At 41.4% G+C, this 19,827-nt stretch overlaps 1 protein-coding gene across 2 annotated transcripts in view; it reads left to right on the forward strand.

Moving 5' to 3' along the window:
* Positions 1–19,827, forward strand: part of Rnf121 (ring finger protein 121) — a 63,638-nt gene that overhangs the window by 3,441 nt on the left and 40,370 nt on the right. Inside the window, exon 2 of one of the 2 annotated variants that reach the window (XM_013014178.1) lies at positions 17,604–17,641. The exons of the other annotated variant lie outside the window; for it this stretch is intronic. Coding sequence (XP_012869632.1) covers positions 17,604–17,641 — 38 coding nt within the window. The remainder of the gene's footprint in view (positions 1–17,603; positions 17,642–19,827) is intronic. 2 annotated transcript variants of the gene reach the window in all.

The following is a 19,827-nucleotide window of genomic DNA, read 5'->3' on the forward strand; positions in this document are numbered from 1 at the left end:
GTCAGTTGATGTCTATTCCCTACAGTAGCTCATTTATTACTAACGGCAGCCCTGTAAGCCAGATGGTGTTAACCCTATTTTGTAAATGAGGAGGCTGAGGCTAGAAAAGTTTAGGAACTCTCCTAGGATTCAAGTTTGTGAGTGAAATTTTTGGCCCAAGTCTGCTGTGCTGTACTGTGGCCCTTGGTTCCATTTCCCCTCTATTTTTGCTCTAAGGTTGATTAGGTAATTTAAAATTGTCTGGCCCTTTAGCCTGGTACTGATGGCTTATACCTGTAATCTCAGCTACTCAGGAGGCTAAGATCTGAGGACTACAGTTTGAAGTCAGCCCAGACAGGAAAGTCAATGAGAATCATATCTCCAATTAATCACCTAAAAGCTGGAAGTAGAGCTGTTGCTAAGTGGTAGAGCATTAACCTTGAGCAAACAAACAAACAAACAAAAACCAGCACCCATGCCCTGAGTTTAAGCCTTAGGACTGGTGTGTGTGTGTGTGTGTGTGTGTGTGTGTGTGTGTGTGTGTGTGTGACTAATTATTTTGTATGTAAAAACTAACACAGGATATTTGGTGAGTGGCAGCGATTCAGGAGAACATTTTGAAGTTTGCATTCTTGAGATATTCTTTATTAGTATTTCCTATGATTGAGGAACTGAGATTCCAAGGACTGGAGATATGCTAAGGGTTTTCAGCTAAGTGTTGTTACATAGATTTACATCCATATTTCCAGAACATGTCTATTTTCTCTTAGTTTAAAGATTTCATAAACTGCAGACTCAATCTTACCAAATAAATTGCTTTTTTCTTTATATTCAAAAGTCCCATTTCCATAATATGAAGTAGCTGTTAGGAGAGGATCATATAGTATGCTTTCTGAGAGGATCAATATGGGGATTATTCAAAAGAGTAGTATTTTTTTTTTCTATACAAGCCCTTTAATTTACTGCTAACTTGATTTTGCTGGTCCTTTGTTCATGAGGAATGTTTAGTCCTGTGGTACTTAGGGATGTGAGAGATCTACTTAGATCAGCCAGGTATTTAGCAAGTTATGATGACTGGCTAAGCTCAGCTCTATCTCATACCTTGTCAAACCACAGAATGATTGATGTTATTAGTAGGTTGATTTATGGATACCAGCTAGGAGACCCCAAAAGGAGACACAGAAATCCTGGAGCCAGAGATTTTTCTCTTTAATGGTGTAGCTAGTCAACTGAGAGGAATTGGTAGTATATTCTTGGCCCAGAGAACTAGTTTAGGATGGAAGGCAGAGAAACACATGAGTGGGCTGGGAATATGGCTTAGTAATAGAGTGATTGCCTAGCCTGCTTGAAGCCCTGGGTTTGATTCCTCAGTACCACATAAACAGAAAAGGCCACAGCAGTGCTGTGGCTCAAGTGATAGAGTGCTAGTCTTGAACAAAAGAAGCTTAGGGACAGTGCCCAGGCCCTGAGTTCAAGCCCTGGGACTGGTAAAGAAAGAAAGAAAAAAAGAAAGAAAGAAAAGAAAAGAAAGAGAAGAGGAGGAGGAGAAACACACCAGTGTCTAATCAGGACTGAGCAGTCCTCCTCGCTAGTGTCTGGCTAGTTTTCAGTGCTGCTCATCTGTCAAAATGATGTGATATCTTCTAGATTGGTAAGTAGTTTCCAGTTTAAGCCAGAGTTCAAAGCAAGTCTCTGGCTTGAAACCAGCTTGAGGTATTATTTACTCTTCTGGGCCCTATTTTACTTAGTATGAAAGAATATTGGACTAGGTTAATTTTTTTTTCTTTCCTTCCCTCCTCCTTTCCCCCCTCCCTCCCTCCCTCCATTCTTCCTCCCCTCACCCCCTTCCTATGTCTGGCTATTTATTTTTGCTTTTTTTTTTTTTTTTTTGGTCTAGTCCTGGGGCATGAACTCAGGGCCTAGATTCTATTCCTGAGTTCCTTTTGCTTAAGGCTAGTGCTCTGCCACTTGAGCCACAGCACTACTTCTGGCTTTTTCTGGGTAGTTTGTTGAAGATCAGAGTTTCACAGACCTTTCCATCCAGGCTGGCTTTGAACTGTGATCCTTAGATCTCAGCCCTTTGAGTATCTAGAATTACAGGTGTGAGCCACAGTGCCCAGCTATATTTGCCAGTTTTGTTGTTTTTTTAGGCATGTAAGATTAATGGTAGTGTAGTGGAGAAGACAAAACCCATTGAAATAGTAAACAGTTGACCCAGATTTTAGAGTGGGGATAGCACATTAGTTTTATCTCAGAGATAGCCAGCTGGCAATAGATACTTAGAAATCCATTGAGAGGAGTTCTGAGGCTAGTACAGCAGAAAAAGTGGGCTGAGAGAGAGTGCTGAAGGCAAGATAATCCAGAATACTTGCTTTGCTAAGTTCTGGGCTAAATTTTTCATGTGCATTCTTAATGCTATAGCCTTTCAAGTTAGGTACAGGTAGTTCATGCCTGTAATTCTGATGACTCAGGAGACTGAGGACCAAAGTTCAAAGCCAGCTCTGGTAGTAAAGTCTGTGAGACTCTTTCCTCCAATTAACTAGAAAAAGCCAGAAGTGGAGATGTGGCTCAAGTGGTACCAGCCATGAGTGGGAAAAGAAGTTAAGGGACAGAGGCCCTAAGTTAAATCCCTAGAACTGGAGAGAGAGAGAAAGGAGAGGAAGAAGAGGAGGAGGAAGAAGAGAAGGAAGAAGAGGAGGAAGAGAGAGAAAGAGAGATTAATACATGCTTTTTGTCTGTTTCCCTGTGTTTGTTTGCTTTTTGTAAGTCGTGGGGCTTGAACTCTGGGCCTGAGCACTGTCCCTCAGCTCTTCAGTTCAAGGCGAGCACTCTACCACTTGAGCTACAGCGCCACTTCCGGTTTTCTGGTGGTTTATTGGAGATAAGAGTTTCACGGACTTTCCTGCCCTGGCTGGCTTTGAACTATGATCCTCAGATCTCAGCTTCCTGAGTAGCCAGGATTACAGGCGCCTGGCTCCCTGTGTTTTTGAAAGCCCTGTTCATCCTTTATCCCTGGTGCCTGGCATAGAGTATGATTCAATAAAGAAATGAATGAAAGCATGAGCTTAGTTTCAACCTCTGTACTTAAATCTTTATTTGTGAAATGATAGATTTGGACCCAATGATTTTTTTTGGGGGGGGGTCTGGTCATGGGGCCTGAACTCTGGGCCTACGCGCTGTCCCTCAGCTCTTCAGCTCAAGGCTAGCACTCTACCACTTAAGCCACAGCGCTACTTCCGGCTTTTTTTCTCTTTGCGTATGTGGTGCTTGGGAATTGAACCCAGGGCCTCATGCATGCAAGGCAAGTGCTCTACCACTGAGCCACCTTCCCAGCCCGATATTGGGTTTTTTTTAACTGTATTTTTTTTTGTCTTTTCTTTTTTGGTACTGGGGATCGAGCTTGCTAGGCAAGCGCTTTGCCACTGAGCTACATCCCAGCCCTAATATTGGGATTAGAGAAGGAAAAGTGGTGATGGAACAGAGTTAGTTAATAAAAAGATTTATGAACAACCAGCCTCTTGTAACTTTGGAGTCTTATACTCTGGCAGATTCCCATTTCCTTTACAGTAACGCCCCCCACACTAGCTTCACCCTTAGTTTTTGCAAATCACTTTTCATTTCTCTTGTGATTTAATGACTCATCTACTTCTAGAAGTAATTTAAGGTGCCATCTGGTCAGTACAAGAGGATATAGGAAAGTGAGGAAAAAGATAAAAGAGGAATTGTTTCCACTTCTTTAGTATAGACTATCTCATTGTTGTGCCTTTCTCAGTGTCTTGCCTGCTTTTTCGCAACATAATATCTGTCTATCTATCTATCTATCTATCTATCTATCTATCTATCTATCTATCTATCTATCATCTACCTATCATCTATTTGTGTTGGTCTTGGGACTTGAACTCGGGGGCCTGTGCACTGTCCCTGAGCTCTTTCACTCAAGGCTAGCACTCTACCATTTTCAGCCACAGCTCCACTTCCAGTTTTCTGGTGGTTAATTGGGGATAAGAGTCTCAAATACTTTCTTGCCTAGGCTGGCTTGATTCTCATATCTTAGCCTCCTGAGTATCTAGGATTATAGCCATGAGCCATTGGTGGAGTACTGGGGATTAACTCAGGTCCTTATGTTTGCTAGGCAAGTACTTTACCTCTTGAGCCACATCCCCAATTCATTTGCTTTTGGTAGGTTTTTCAGGTAATCTCTTGCTTTTGCCTCAGACTATGATTCCACTACCTTTGTCTCAAGCAGCTGGGATTACATATGTGTACCACCATACCTACCTTCAACTAGAATTATTCTGTAGATAGCTTCAAATTTGTTTTGGTGGGGGTGTGGTACTAAAGGTTGAACTTAGGGCCTTGTGTTTGCTAGGCAGACACACTAACTTTTTTTTTTTCTGGTCGTGGGGCCTGAACTCTGGGCCTGGGCAATGTCCCTCAGCTCTTCAGCTCAAGGCTAGCGCTCTACCACTTGAGCCACAGCGCCACTTCCAGCTTTTTTTCTTTTTGCTTATGTGGTGCTGAGGAATCGAACCCAGGGCCTCAGGCATGCAAGGCAAGTGTTCTACTACTGAGCCACCTTCCCAGCCCAGACATACTAACTTTTAAGCCATGCCCCTCAACTTTGTTTGCCTTCATTATGTTTTTGAATAAGATTTTGTGTATATGCCCTTGCTAGCCTGGACCATGATTCACCTAATTACAGACATCTCCTGCTTAGCTAGGGTGACAGGTGCATACCACTCATCCAGCTATTGACATAGTCTTATGTTTATGTCCAGATTGGCCTCAAATTGCAGTCCCCACAATCTCTGCCTCCTGTGTAGCTAGGATTGTAAGTGTGAGAGCTACCAGTGCCCAGCTAGCTTCCAATATTTTAGTCCTCAAGTTAGCTTTTCCTAGATTGTGCTTCTTCAAATCTGGCACTTAGGAGGCACAAGCACTCCCAGAGAATGCCCTTGGAAAATATAGGCTCTGCACACCTGAGGTCCCTTAGCCTAAAAGCTCATTCCAGGGAAACCAAGCAAAGATGGCTCATCTAGTGTCATTTCTCATCTTCTTTATTTCTTTGTGTTTTCCCTTCTTGAAGTCATTTGTTATCTCTCTGATCCTCAGAGGAAAATCTGCAGGGAAACATAAACTCATTAGTTCCCTTTAAAGTGAAGCTTTCCCAAGAGGATGCTGGGTCAGAGTCTTGGGGCTTTGGGCCCTGGGCAGCTAGGGAGTAACTGGGAAGGGAAAGAAGCAGAACGTGTAAATCTTGCCAACATTTTTGTTCATTCTGTCCTGTTTTCCCTTTCCTTATTTGTGTTATCAATAACTGAATGCATTGTGTTACTTACAAACCTCATGTGACATTTTACTCCCCAATGACCTTAGGACTTAGTCTAACCTCTCTGAGCTTATCATTTAGTGTACTGCAAAAATAGTCTTTTCTCCTCCTATCTAATGACAACAGTAATAGCTAACTTTTTCTGTGCACACAGTGTACCAGACACGATGCTAAGTATTTTATATATATTAGTACTTTTCATCTATTTTATTTTATTATTTTTATTTTTTGCCTATCTTGGGGCTTGAACTCAGGGCCTGGGCACTGTCGCTGAGCTTCTTTTACTCAAGGCTAGTACTCTACCACTTGAGCCACAGCACCCCTTGCAGCTTTTTCTGTTTATGTGGTACTGAGGAATCAAACCCAGGGCTTCATTCATGCTAGGCAAGCACTCTACCACTAAGCCACATTCTCAGCCCATCTATTTTAATAAATTATTATTTTAATTTTCTAGATGAGAGAAAAACTAAGGCTAGAGAAGTAATTTGAGCAGCTTTTAAGTGGAGCTGAGATTTGAACCTGGCAATGTAACTATGATCTCTATTGATAGTAAAACACTGTAACATGGATTCACTGTTTTCAAATGTCACCATATATTTGATATGCATTTAATTATGCAAATGACTTCAGAAAGTATAAATGGAAGAAGAGACTGTTTCTGCTCTAAAAGAATTTGTGGGTGGTTCATGCCTGTAATCCTGGCTACTCAGGAGGCTGAGAGCTGAGGATCATGGTTCAAAGCCAGACTGGACAGGAAAATCCCATGAGACTCTTGTCTCCAATTAACCACCAGAAAACTGGAAGTGGTGCTGTGGCTCAAGTGGTGGAGCCCTAGCTTAGAGCTGAAGAGCACAGGGACAACACCCAAGCCCAGATTCAAGCTCTACAACCACCGCCCTCCCTCTCCCCCAAAAAGAAAAAAAGGAATTTGTGGTATAATGCAAGGGTAGAGAACTTCTTTTTCTGTCATTTGAATATTTATAACATAATTTTCAGGGCATATGAAATGATCCCTACAGGCAGATGGTTGTAGGCAGTCAGTGAGAAGCATAGGTGTTTGTCCCATTATGTACTAAATGATTTTACAAGCCTATACTGCCCATGGGTCAGAGGTGCCCCCACCCTTGGTCTAGTAGAAAGAAGAAGTCATCAAATTATAAGGTAAGGCCAGGTGCAAATGGCTTCTGCCTGTAATCTAGTTACTCAAGAGGCTGAGATGTGAGGATTTCCTTGAGGGCAAAGTTGTTGATTATTATTGTAATAATAGAGCTTAACATAAAATTGTTTAGCACTTGTTGAGTGGATCTACAAATGAATAAAATTGGCGAGTGTCTCACAAAGAAGTTGATATCTGACCTGCTTCGTGAAGAGTGAACAGGAGTGAGCTGGACAGTGAAGGTAAAAAGACAGCAGGAGCCAAACACTGAGGTATAAAAGAGAAGAGCTGGGGTGGGCAGGGATGGGAAGGAGAAACAAAGGAGGAGCCTACAATGCTTGATAAGAAATGTACTCATTATCTTGCCCATGTAATTGTAACCCCTCTGTACAGTATTTTCACAATAAAAAAAAAAAAAAAAAAGAGAAGAGCTTGTTAGAATGATGGGTGTAGTTCAGTTTGGTTGGAGTAGAAAGTATTTGGTGAAAGGTGCGATAAGGTAGCTAGTTGGACCAGAGTATAGAGTACCTATATGTCATACTAAGGAATTTAGACTTTAGTCTGAGGCAATAGAAAGTTGTGAAATGGGATGATGATGTAGTCAAATTTGTGTCTGATAAATGCCCCTTTGGCTCTTCCTGTATTAACAAATATGTTCTGGCTAGATTCAACTTTTAGAGATCACTTTGGAGGCTGCTGTAGTAGTTCAAGGCAGTGAACTAAGGCATTAGGTGAAGAGCTTAATGGAGATTTCATAGGTGGGCTGCACAGTTCAGACTAAAAGTCCTTTAGAAGTTCATAGAGGATAGGATTTGAGGAAATGGCATCTGAGTTGGGTTTTTAAGGATGGGTAGAAAAGTTTAGGGTTCCTGGGCCTGTAATCCTAGCTACTCAGGAGGCTGAGATTTGAGGATTGAGGTTCAAAGCCAAGCCTGGGCTTTGAGTCTGTGAAACTCTTATCTCCAATTAACCACCAGAAAACTGGAAATGGCGCTGTGGCTCACATGGTGAAGACAGTGCCCAGGCCCAGAGTTCAAGCCCCATGACAGACAAAAATAAATAAATAAATAAAAAATTAAGGTGTATGAAAGCTAGAATGTATATAGGGAAGAGGTCTAGATGGAGAGGAATCCAGAGCAAAAAATAGGAATTGTATAGGCTAGGAATTGAAGAACCAAAAAAGAAAACTTTTTTTTTTTTTTTTGGGTCCGGTCGTGGGGCCTGAACTCTGGGCCTGGGCGCTGTCCCTCAGCTCTTCAGCTCAAGGCTAGCACTCTACTACTTGAGCCACAGCGCCACTTCCCGCTTTTTTCTTTTTGCTTATGTGGTGCTGAGGAATCGAACCCAGGGCCTCAGGCATGCAAGACAAGTGCTCTACCACTGAGCCACCTTCCCAGCCCCAAAAAAGAAAACTTTAAGTGCCATTGAATTTGAAAAGTTTTCAAAAGTTTTCAAAATTCAAAAATTTTCAAAAGCTTGCCAGCTCAGTTGGGCTTGAGGATGTGCTTTCTGACAATGGTAAGAGAGGTGGAGTAAAGGCAGGTAGCCTTGCAGCAGGAATTAGAGCAAGCAGCTACTTTTATTTTACTGCTGAAAGTATGCTGTCCACATCAGGCCTTACAATTTGGCTAAGTATATTCCATGTCTCTATTGATTGATCATCTTGGAGGTCTGAAAGCTGAGGCAGTTACCCTTTGGCTTATTGAACTCTTGGCAAAGCTAAGGAGTTAGGAAAAGGAAAGAATGTGAAATGAGATAAGAATTGGGGGGGGCTACAGATGTGGGTAGTAGGGTTGTGAGCCTTTGGACTTCTCTCATCATCTTTATCACTGACCATACTATCTGTATCTTAGAAGATAGAGGTAGCCAACCTGGTTATTAGTGTTGTATTCCTATCAGGTTCAGGAGCTAGCTAATCTCTTCTTTCTCTGGGCTGACACAACATTTCCTGTATTTACCAAAAAAGAAAACTTTTTTTTTTTTTTTTGGGTCTGGTCGTGGGGTCTGAACTCTGGGCCTGGGCGCTGTCCCTCAGCTCTTCAGCTCAAGGCTAGCACTCTACTACTTGAGCCACAGCGCCACTTCCCGCTTTTTTCTTTTTGCTTATGTGGTGCTGAGGAATCGAACCCAGGGCCTCAGGCATTTAGGGCTCTTTGCAATTAGCAGGTACTTGAAACTGTGATAGGAGAGCAATCCCCTGTCAGTAGTTATGTATATTCCTGATATATGCATATTACTTGGTAAAGTTTTGTTGGTTTAATTTGGTAGCTTCCAGTTATATCATAGCACATCACAATTAAGGCTTCTTGCTGTTCTAAATGGTAACTATGGCAGCTTTAAAGACTAAAGTATTGCTGACTCCAAAGATTTAAAGTTAGACAGACTTGATATGAATACAGTATTTTAGCATAAAGGAACCTAAAAGTCATCTAAACCAGTCCTGACATTTTACAGATGGGGAAGCTGAGCCCCCGGGAGCTTGACCTACATAACAATGCTGATTAGCCTACAATTGTTTTTCTCTTAACTGAAAAAGGTAGTTGTTGCCATGAGGCTACTTCTTGGGATGAAAACTAAGAGTGAAATAAAACCTAAAGGAGAGCCTAGTGCTGGTGGCTCATGCCTGTAATCGTAGCTACACCGGAGGCTGAGATCAAAGGATCGTCGTTTGAAGTCAGCTGGGGCAAAGAAGTCTATGAGATGCTGCCGCCGCCACTTGCTGCTGCTTCTTCCTTTTTTCTTTTCTTCTTCTTCTTTTTTGTCGGTCGTGGGGCCTGAACTCTGGGCCTGGGTGCTGTCCCTCAACTCCAGCTCAAGGCTAGATAGAGCCACAGCACCACTTCCAGCTTTTTCTGCTTATGTGATGCTGAGGAATCAAACCCAGAGCCTCATGCATGCAAGGCAAGCACTCTACCACTGAGCCACCTTCCCAGCCCCCATGAGATTCTTACCTCCAATTAAACCACCAGAAAACCAGAAGTAGAACTGTAGTTCAAAGTGGTAGAGCCCTAGCCTACAGTGAAAAAAGCTCAAGGACAGGCCCCAAGTTCTAGCCCCACAACAAACAAACAAGCAAATAAGACACAGCATATGAACTAAGTGTCACTGTCCTTATCCTATATTGTTCTCCTGATGTTAGCAAGCTTTTGGAGGAAAGCACAATGTCTGAGTGTAGCAACAAAATAGTCTTCACTGTTCTCTTAGCCTACTCTAGTTTTATTCTTAACACTTCTATAAGAAATTATTTCTAATATATATTTATTGTCTTTAATTGAGTGAAAGAATGAAGAAAAATATATTAGCTACCTTCAAGATGATAAGCATATGATCTCTTTGACATTTGTAGGTCAATGACATGCCTTTTTTTTGTTTTCTTTTTGAGATGGAGTCTCACTATGTAGCCCAGGCTAGCCTGGAATTGGCTGACCTTAAACTTGTGAGTCTCCTGTCATAGTGTTTAATGCATGTGTCAGCATACAAGCTTACATGCCAGGCTTTTTTGTTTGTTTGATTTCCTAACCTTCCCCCTCTCCCCCCCAGTTGTGGGGCTTGAACTCAGGGCCTGAGTGCTGCCACTGAGCTCTTTTCTCAAGGCTAACACTCTACCACTTTGAGCCACAGTGCCACTTCCAGTTTTCTGGTGGTTAATTGGAGATAAGAGTCTCATGGACTTTCCTCCTTGGGCTGGCTTTAAACCTTGATCCTCAGATTACAGGTATGAACCACCAGTGCCTAGCATGTACGTATATAATTCTAATTTTATTGTTTTTACCTAATGGAAGAAAGGGCCTATAAAAGCAAAAGTACCCAGGACCCAGCAAAGACATAAAATGGCCCTGAGGATACAAGTTGCCATTACCTTAGATGGCTAAAGACCTAAGGTCTGACATGAGTTTTCTCTAGTAAGGTTTATGACTCTCTCCCCAACACTTGTCCAGAATTTAACTTCCACTCTCTTTTCTCTTCTCTTCTCTTCCCTTCTCTCTCTTCTTCCTTCCTTCCTTTCTTCCTTCATTTCCTTTCTTTCCTTTCCTTTTTTTTTTTTTTTTTTGGTTGTGGGACTTGAACTCTGGGCCTGGGTGCTGTCCCTGAGCTCTTCAGCTAAAGGCTAACGCTCTACCTCTTGAGCCATAGTGCCATTTCCAGTTTTCTGGTGGTTAATTGGAGATAAGAATCTCACAGACTTTCCTGCCCTGGCTGGCTTTGAACCGCTATCCTCAGATCTCAGCCTCCTAGGTAGCTAGGACTACTGGTGTGTGCTACTGGTGTCTGGCTACTACCACTGTTTTCTTTTTTTTCTTTTTTTTTTTTTTGGTCCGGTCGTGGGGCCTGAACCTGGGCCCGGGCACTGTCTCTCAGCTCTCCAGCTCAAGGCGTAGTGCTCTACCACTTGAGCCACTTCTGGCTTTTTTCTTTTTGCTTATGTGGTGCTGAGGAATTGAACCCAGGGCCTCATGCATGCAAGGCAAGCGCTCTACCACTGAGCCACCTTCCCAGCCCCCTACCACTGTTTTCTTTTTTTTGTTTGTTGTTTGTTTTTTTTTGCCGGTCATGGGGCCTGAACTCGGGGTCTGGGCGCTGTCCCTCAGCTCTTCAGCTCAAGGCTAGTGCTCTACCGCTGAGCCACCTTCCCAGCCCCCCTACCACTGTTTTCTATGAGTTACTTCTCTGCTTTATATCTCATCCATATCTCGTGTAAAATGAAACAATTGTATTTCTTGGGCTCATAAATTCCTGATTTAAAACAACTTAGTTTGTGTATGCTTGTGTGTGTGTGTTCCTAAGAATTATACCTAAAATTTTGTCAATGATAGGCAAGCATTCTACCAGTGAACTACATCATTATTTTCTCTGTCTTTTCCTCAAGGGCAAGGGAAAAGTCTGTGTCTTGATGCTTAGCCATGCATATTTAAAATTTGGACTTTTATCTAAAATGGGAATGTTTAAATGAATAAATGTATCAGACCTGGAAGCTTCAGAGGTGCTTGGAAGATTGAGTATTATAAGCAGTTTTTCAGATTTTATCTATTATAAGTCAGCAAAATTAAAGAGTTGTGGAAACACTAAAGAAAAATGTGGGGGGGGGCGGGGGGAGGATAGGAAGGGATGGGAAGGAGAAACAAAGGAGGAGGCTACAATGCTTGATAAGAAATGTACTCATTATCTTGCCCGTGTAATTGTAACGCCTCTGTACAGTATTTTCACAAAAAAAAGTCAGCAAAAAAAAAAAAGAAAAATGTGGAAAACCAGAAAGATGTTCCATCTTAGAGAGTAAAGAATCAACTTAAACAGTCAGAGGGGAACAACTGGATGGCCACATGTAAAAGAATGAAGTTGGATTCCTACCACACAACATATACAGAATTAGCTTAAAGTAAATCAAAGACTTAAAACAATAAAGCTCTTAGGAGAAGACGTTAAGGGTAAATCTTTATAACCGAGTTATCAATTTGCTGTGATACTGAAAGTATAAGCAGCAGACAAAAAAATACATAGGTTGGACTTAGAAAATTTAAAATGTTTGTGTTGTAAAAGGTACCCTTTGTAATGACGGAAAATATTTGCAAGTTATTATATCAGGTAAGAGAATTTATTTCCAAAATATATAAAGGACTTTTGCAGCTAAAAATAGTGGTACATATCTGTAACTCCATTATTGAGAAGTGAAGGCAAGAGAATTTTGAGTCTGAGGTCAGCCTGGTCTATGCAACAAGACCCTGTCTCAGCTTTCCTCCTCCTCCCCATTGAAGTACTTTATTACTTGGGCCACATCTCCATTCCTTTTTGTTTTGCTACTTTTTGGGTAGGGTATTATATTTTTGTCTGAGGTCAGTCTTGGACCATCCTGCTATGTATGTCTTTTGTGTAGCTGGGAATATAGATATGAATCACTGTGTCTTGCTTGCTAATATTGTTTGAATAGGTAGATTTTATGGTTATGTAGATTTTTTAAAATTTTTTTAATTTTTGTCAGTCATGGGGTTTGAACTCAGGGCCTAAGTGCTATCCCTGAGCTCTTCACCACAAGGCTAGCACTTTAACACTTTGAGCTGCAGCTCCACGGTGAGTTATTAATTGGAGTCTTAATGGGGACTTTGAACCGCAATTCTCAGAGTAGGATCCTACGTAGTCTCCTAAGTAGCTAGGATTATAGGCATGAGCCCCCAGAGTCTGGTGGTATGTGGATTTTATATCAGTAAAACTAAATAAAAAAAAAAAAGAAAGAAAAAAATCAGGTATAGAGATGTATATGGCTGTAGATGTGATTTGTGAACATAAGTACTGGCATATAGTAGTAATGCTTCTCAAACTTTTAATGTATTTATGAGATATCAGTATCTTATTTAGAAAATGCAGATTCTGACTCAGGAGTTCTTGGATACAGTCTGAAATCTGTTTTACAATAAGATTTCAGGATACTGTTGCTCTTGGCCTGTGGACCATACTTAACAAGAAAATAGAGGACGTTTGTTTCTTCAGTGAGTGTCATCAGTTTAATGAGCTTTCTGGAAGGCAGGAGAATTCGGCTTGAGTTTTGCTGGGTAGCAGAACATGGTTTGGTGGAAGAAGGGGGCTTAAGGAACAAGGTAACCCAATCAGTGTAAAAGCTCAGCAACTAGAGAAGAGTATTTGATATTTATGAGGGACAGTGGGCCTCTTTGTAGCTAGCTATACAGTGGTAGGCCCCTGAAATCTTTTGCACTTGTGAAAGTGAAACATTCAATTTTGATTATTTTCCATCTTTGTGAAATTTCTTCTTGCCCTTTAACTAGCATTTTTGTTGCAGTATCTTTCAAATGTGGGCATATGTGGAGCAACATGTTCATTGGCTAGCAATAAAACATTCTATATATAGGTTTAGGAGTTGATTAATCAGTACCCCTTTCCCTGAGAGCCTACCTAATTAGCTACCTGGGCTATAGAGAAGGTACCTTCAGATTAGGTTAGTGCTTTGCCCCAAATGAATAAACTCTTTAATGAAAGCACAAATAAAGATGTCTTTCCAGCTGGTACCGGTTAATTATAGCTATAGTTTACAGCTTTCCTTGTTTTTCTACTTAAGCTAGAAGACTAGTTTGGATGTAATTTAAGTAACCTTTTAGTTCTGGAGGCAAATATTAAAGCCAAATTATATGTTACTCTTAGCACTCTGTGAAATGCTAATGATCCTCTTAGCCCCAAATCTACTCTCTGAACTGTTTTCCTGAAGGTCTGAAAGCATTACTCTAACATTCAGTTCCCCAGCGTCTCCTAGTATATAGAGTGCTCACTATCCCAGAAAGAAAGTCAGTGAAATCACTTGACCACCTCTAAAGTACTTTCCTTACATCCCTGTACTGAAGTCAGAAGTTTTATTCTGTTTTTCAGATGGAGAAAAGTAAGGTGTAGACAGTAATATGCTTGATCCACACTTCCACAGAGAGGCACTTCCATGCCCTGCCACGTTCTCTCTATCTTCCCAATTTTCATTCAATGGACTTGTCTTGCTTCCTGAATTTGTACTTGTTTTGTTTTATCACATAATATTTAAACATGATTTTTTTGGATTTTTTTTTTACTTTCCAATTTAAGCATCTCACCTGGAGATGCTGGTTTGTTAATACAGTGAAGTTTTTAGGGAGAAGTCTGCTCAATGCCCTAAGTCTTCATTGAATGCTTGGTATATGCTCAGCTCTGTGCTATTCTCCTTGGAAGACATAAAAGTAGTGTAAAGTGTGTCTTGGCTCTAAGACAACTTCCAGGTTTGTGGAATATGTGCAAAATACATATACTCAAGGCCAGAACTAGGGCCATGCATTCAAGGTGTTAGGACTCAATCTTTTTTTTTTTTTTTTATCTGTTGTGGGGCTTGAATTCTGAGACTGAGCACTGTCCCTGAGCTCTTCAGCACAAGGCTAGTGCTCTACCACTTGAGCCACAGCACCACTTCCAGTTTTTTGGTGGTTAATTGGAGATAAGAGTCACAGATTTTCCTTCCCGGGATGGCTTTGAACCCCAATCCCTAGATCTCAGCCCACAAAAAAAAACAAAATCCCAAGGCTTTGCCAAACAAATCTGGGTGATGAAATCAATGCCTGATTACAGGTGTGAGCCACCGGCACCTGGCTTAATTAGAGGTTTTATTAATAGAAGGCTCCTAATTTTTTTTTCCAGTTCTGGGACTTGAACTCAGGGCCTTGGCGCTGTCCAAGGCTAGCACTATTGCTCAAGGCTAGCATTCTGCCAATTGAGCCACAGTGCTACTTCTGGCTTTTTCTATGATTAATTGGAAATAAGCGTCTGATGGACTTGGACTTTCCTGCCCAGGTTGGCTTTGAACCTCAATCCACAGATCTTAGCCTCCTTAATAGTGAGGATTACAGATGTGAGTCACTGGTGCCAAGCCTAAGGTTATGCATTTCTAACAAGCACCCAGATGATATTAATATTGCTGGTCCTTGGACCACACAGGGAGTAAAAAGGAGAAAGTTCTATACTATAGAAAGCAGAGAACTGAATTCACTAGGGGACCCTGGAGGGAAGGCTTTTAAGGAAGGTATAATTGGTGCTAGGTTCTCAAAGCCTAACCTGGGTTTGGATGGGAGAAAAAGAAGGAGAAAAGCATTGCAAGCAGACAGAAAAGTATATAAAGGCCCAGAGACAGTAATGAGTCCCATGTGGTTGGTATAATGAACTGACGGATTGGGCACGATGCAGGTCCAAGTTGGAAAAGAAGAAAAGTTTCAATGACTACTATATAACTTGGGCATTGATTATTCCTTTAGAAATAAAAGTTTTAATTATATGCTCTGGAAGTAGAGCTGGGGCTCAAGTGGTAGAGTTCTAACTTTGAGTGAAAAAGCCAAGTGAAAGCATGAGGTCCTAAGTTCAAGCCCCAGTTCCAGCACCAAAAAAGAAAAAAGTGTATGCTTAGGTACTTCCTGTGCCTTTCCACTTTGTGTGTGTGTGTGTGTGTGTGTGTGTGTGTGCCTGTGTGCATGTGCCTGTGTGTGTGTACCAGTCCTGAGCTTTACTAGTGCTCCACCATTTGAGCCATAGCTCTACTTCCAGCTTTTTGTGGTTAATTGGAGATAAGAGTCTCATGGGCTTTCCTGCCTGGACTGGCTTCAAACCATTATACTCAGATCTCAGCCTCCTGAGTAGCTAGGATTATAGGCATGAGCCACCAGTGCTTGGTGCCTTTCCATTTATTTATTTATTTAGCCAGTCTCAAGGGCTTGAACTCAGAGTCTAGGCACTGTCCCTGAGTTTCTTTTGTTCAAGGCTAGCACTCTACCACTTGAACCATAGTGCCACGTCTAGCCTTTTCTGTTTATGTAGTACTGAGGAATCAAACCCAGGGCATCATGCATGCTAGGCAAGCACTCTACCACTGAGCCACATTCCCAGCCCAGCCTTTCCATTTTTTAAATCAACTTGTCTCTTGCAGTTCTGACCTCCTAGGGAAATGAAGTCAGGGCAACTGAATAAACTCTGTGAAGAAATGTAAGGAGTGGGAAAATGAAAGGAGAGCAGTTGATTTCATCATCTAGATTAGTTTGGCAAAGCCTTGTTGTTGGTTTTTGTTGTTGTTGTTGTTTGTTTTTTAATTTAACTGGGATTTGTAGAAGCCAAAAAGTTTTCCTTAAATAACAATGGGCACATCCATACATTATGTCTGGTAAATATGTACTGACTTGATTTAGTAGTAGAATGAAATTCTGTTTTATCTCAAATATTCTAATTTAAGATACTTTTCTGAAGTTGGAAAGGTGGAAAATTGGGCCTTGAACTTGTAAGTACTAAATGATACTTGCTGATTGATTCCTTGGAATGTTTCTAAGGCCTCCTTTCTTTTCGATGTCAAATTTTCAGTTTAATTCAGTGTACAAATGTACTGAGTGACTTATACACTGAAATTTGGGCAGATTTTTGTAGATGACTATAAAAAGTTGAAGATTTGAACTCTGAACTCACTGCTCTATAAGTGGTTTTAATCTTTTTTTTTTTTTTTTTGGTCAGTTGTGGGGCTTGAACTCTGGGCCTGGGCGCTGTCCCTCAGCTCTTCAGCTCAAGGCCAGCGCTCTACTCTATCAGTGGTTCTAAACAGACATTTTTGCTCCCCAGAGGACATCAATTGAAATTGGGAGGATGCTCCAACAATGTTACAGGATGCTCCTCCAAGAATGAATAATCATCCCTAAATATCATTTAGTGCCAAGTTTGAGAAACCCTGCTCTAAAAAGGCAAGACCCCAGACAGAACAAGAACTTCTCAAGTTTGGAAGGCCATGTTACTAGTTAATGGCAGAATAGAGCTATAATGGTCATTTTCCCTGGTCTAATGTTCTGCCTGCTACCATGGAGCTATTTAGAGTTATATGGCATTATATGTCAGAATATTTTATCTAACTTCACTTCCAATAATTATGACTTATCCTTTTTTCCCCCTGGTTATATAGTAAATTGTCTTTGTATTTCATGACTTTATTTCTTCATGTTCATGTTAGTCCCTTTGCCTGGAACATATTCCTGCCTGTTCTTTATCTGAATATTTCCTGCCTCCTTCATGCAGCCTTCCTAATCTATACCACCTTAGCTGGATTAAAAGCCACTTGTTCATGCTTCCATAGCTAATCTTTACCATATAATAAAAATTTTTTTTTTTTTGGGTCCGGTCGTAGGGCCTGAACTCTGGGCCTGGGCGCTGTCCCTCAGCTCTTCAGCTCAAGGCTAGCGCTCTACCACTTGAGCCACAGCGCCACTTCCGGCTTTTTTCTTTTTGCTTATGTGGTGCTGAGGAATCGAACCCAGGGCCTCAGGCATGCAAGACAAGTGCTCTACCACTGAGCCACCTTCCCAGCCCCAAATTTTCTGTTTATATCCTACTAGACTATGAACATCTTGGGAGTTAGGACTTTTCTACCCTTTGCCCTCATTCCTAGCAGCACAGCACATGTTCAACCATAGGCATGAGCCAAACTAAGTAGATAGAGATGGAAGAAATCAGTGTGAAATAGTGTTGGGAAAGGCTTCAGAGGCTTGTAAGATATGAAGCTTCCCTTGATTCCTATATGTATTGATGAATGCATGAACACTTAAGTTGGTCAGGGACAGTTCTTTGTCAGTAACAGATCTTTTTGGTGGTGTCTTTTTACAGGTTGATATGTCAGACCTTTCCCCAGAGGAGCAATGGAGGTAAGTGGGCAGTGCGGGCCCTATAAGCTGGGAACTTTAGGTTAAACCCAGCTAATAGAGTTAGATAACTAACCTTTTCCTTCCCTGTCTGTATGAGGTAGTAGTTTGTGATTGGCAGGACAAGTCCTTTCTTTCTGAGAATTTAGTTTGCCCTTGGTAGCAGTTCCCTCAGTCCTAAGGAATAGTAGGTTATAATATCAAGTCATCCATTTGGGGTTGAATACCACTTGGCCATTTACTAGCTACGTGTTCTTGTGAAAGTTACTTAACTTCTCACTGCCTAAGTTTATCCCATTGTAAAATGAGAATCATAACAGTACCTATAAAGTTGTGAGTGTAAATGTGTGAGAAATTCTTAGCCCAGTGCTTAGCATGTGAGCATCCAGGAAGTGTTAGTTGCTTTGAAGATGATTATTACCATTATCATCATCATTATCCAAGATACAGGGTGGAAAACTCTGGTTAAGAAAATGGGGTCTGAGAATGTGGCCTAGTATAGAGTTCTTGCTTAGCATACATGAAGCCCTGGGTTCGATTCTTCAGTACCACATTAACAAAAAATAAATAAAATTAAAAGAGACAAAAAAAAGTTTATTTGAGAAAAGAAAAGAAAATGGGAGGTCAGCTGGGTACCAGTGGCTCACACCTGTAATCCTAGCTACTCAGGTGGCTGAAATCTGAGGATCACGGTTCGAAGCCAGCCCAGGCAGGAAACTCCGTGAGACTCTTATCTCCAATAGATTACTTAAAAAAAAAAAAAAGCCAGAAGTGGTGCTGTGTGGCTCAAGTGATAAAGTGCTCACCTTGAGCAAAGGAAGCACAGGGACAGTGCCCAGGCCCAGAGTTCAAGCCCCAGGACGACGACGAAGAAGAAGACGAAGATGACGAAGAGGGGGAGGAGGAGGAAGAAGACGAAGAGGAGGAGGAGGGGAGAAGAGGAAGAAGAAGAAGAAGAGGAAGAAGAGGAAGAGGAAGAAGAGGAAGAGGAGGAGGAAGAGGAGGAAGAGATGTGATTTCAGCTCTACTACTATCTTGCTTTATAACAACAAATACCTTATTTTTGTGATTTCTAATTAGTAAGGAGTTCCAGAGTGGTTGTTTTACAAACAGATGAGTCTAGCATAGATTCATCAGATCTATAGTCAAATCTAGATTAAAGTAACGTTAGGAATAAATGCTTCACTAGAAATTACAGTGTTTGAGGATGTTAAGAAAGTCTTGTTCCTTGCTTTGTTTTATTGTTTTGATAGTAATCGTGAGTAAATCCTGATAACCATTAACCTTCTCCACTGAAAACTTCGTAAAATCAACCTAAATGGTTGCCTTATTAAGGCACACTATAAAACTTAAACAAATTTTCTCATGCCAAGGATATGCCTCTTATGAAAATAAAGCCCTATAAATTTTCTTTCATAAAAATATAGATAAAACAATTATTCCCTACAGCAATTAGATTATTTTCTTTCTTTTTTTTTTTTTTGTTGGTCATGGGGCTTGAACTCTGGGCTTGGCACTGTCCCTGCACTCTTCAGCTCAAGGCTAATGCTCTACCACCTGAGCCACAGTGCCACTTCTGGTTTTCTGGTGGTTAATTGAAGATAAGAGTCTCACAGATGTTCCTGCCCAGGCTGGCTTTGAACTGCAATCCTCAGATCTCAGCCTCCTGAGAAGCTAGGATTATAGGTATGAACCACCGGCACCCGGCAGCAATTAGATTTTTAAAGTGTTTTCTAACCTGACTGCTTAGCCTGGTCTCACAAAACAGCACCCCCAGTGAGGCAGACAGAAAAGATAAGGACTGGTTTTGTTTGTTTGTTTTTGTTTTTGTGCCAGTCCTCCGGTTGAATTGAAGGACTAGGTGCTATCTCTGTGCTTTTCTGCTCAAGGCTAGCACTCTGCCACTTGAGCCACAGCTTCACTTCCAGCTTTCTTGGGACTTTATTGGAGATAAGAGTCTCACAAACTTTCCTGTCCTGGCTGGCTTCAAACCATGATCCTAAGATCTCAATCTCCTGAGTATCTCAGATTATAGGTGTGAGCCACCAGTGCCTGGCAAAGACTGCTTTTTGACAGATGAAGAAAATGTGATGGAGGGTTGTGTGATGGAGGGTTCTTGGTGAAAGCCACGTGGGTGAGTCTGGACCTGTTTCTGACTCCCAACCCTTTTCTCTTTCTGTTAGCTTCTT

The sequence above is a fragment of the Dipodomys ordii genome, unplaced genomic scaffold (genome assembly GCF_000151885.1).
Source record: "Dipodomys ordii isolate 6190 unplaced genomic scaffold, Dord_2.0 Scaffold22, whole genome shotgun sequence".
Classification (NCBI taxonomy): domain Eukaryota; kingdom Metazoa; phylum Chordata; class Mammalia; order Rodentia; family Heteromyidae; genus Dipodomys; species Dipodomys ordii.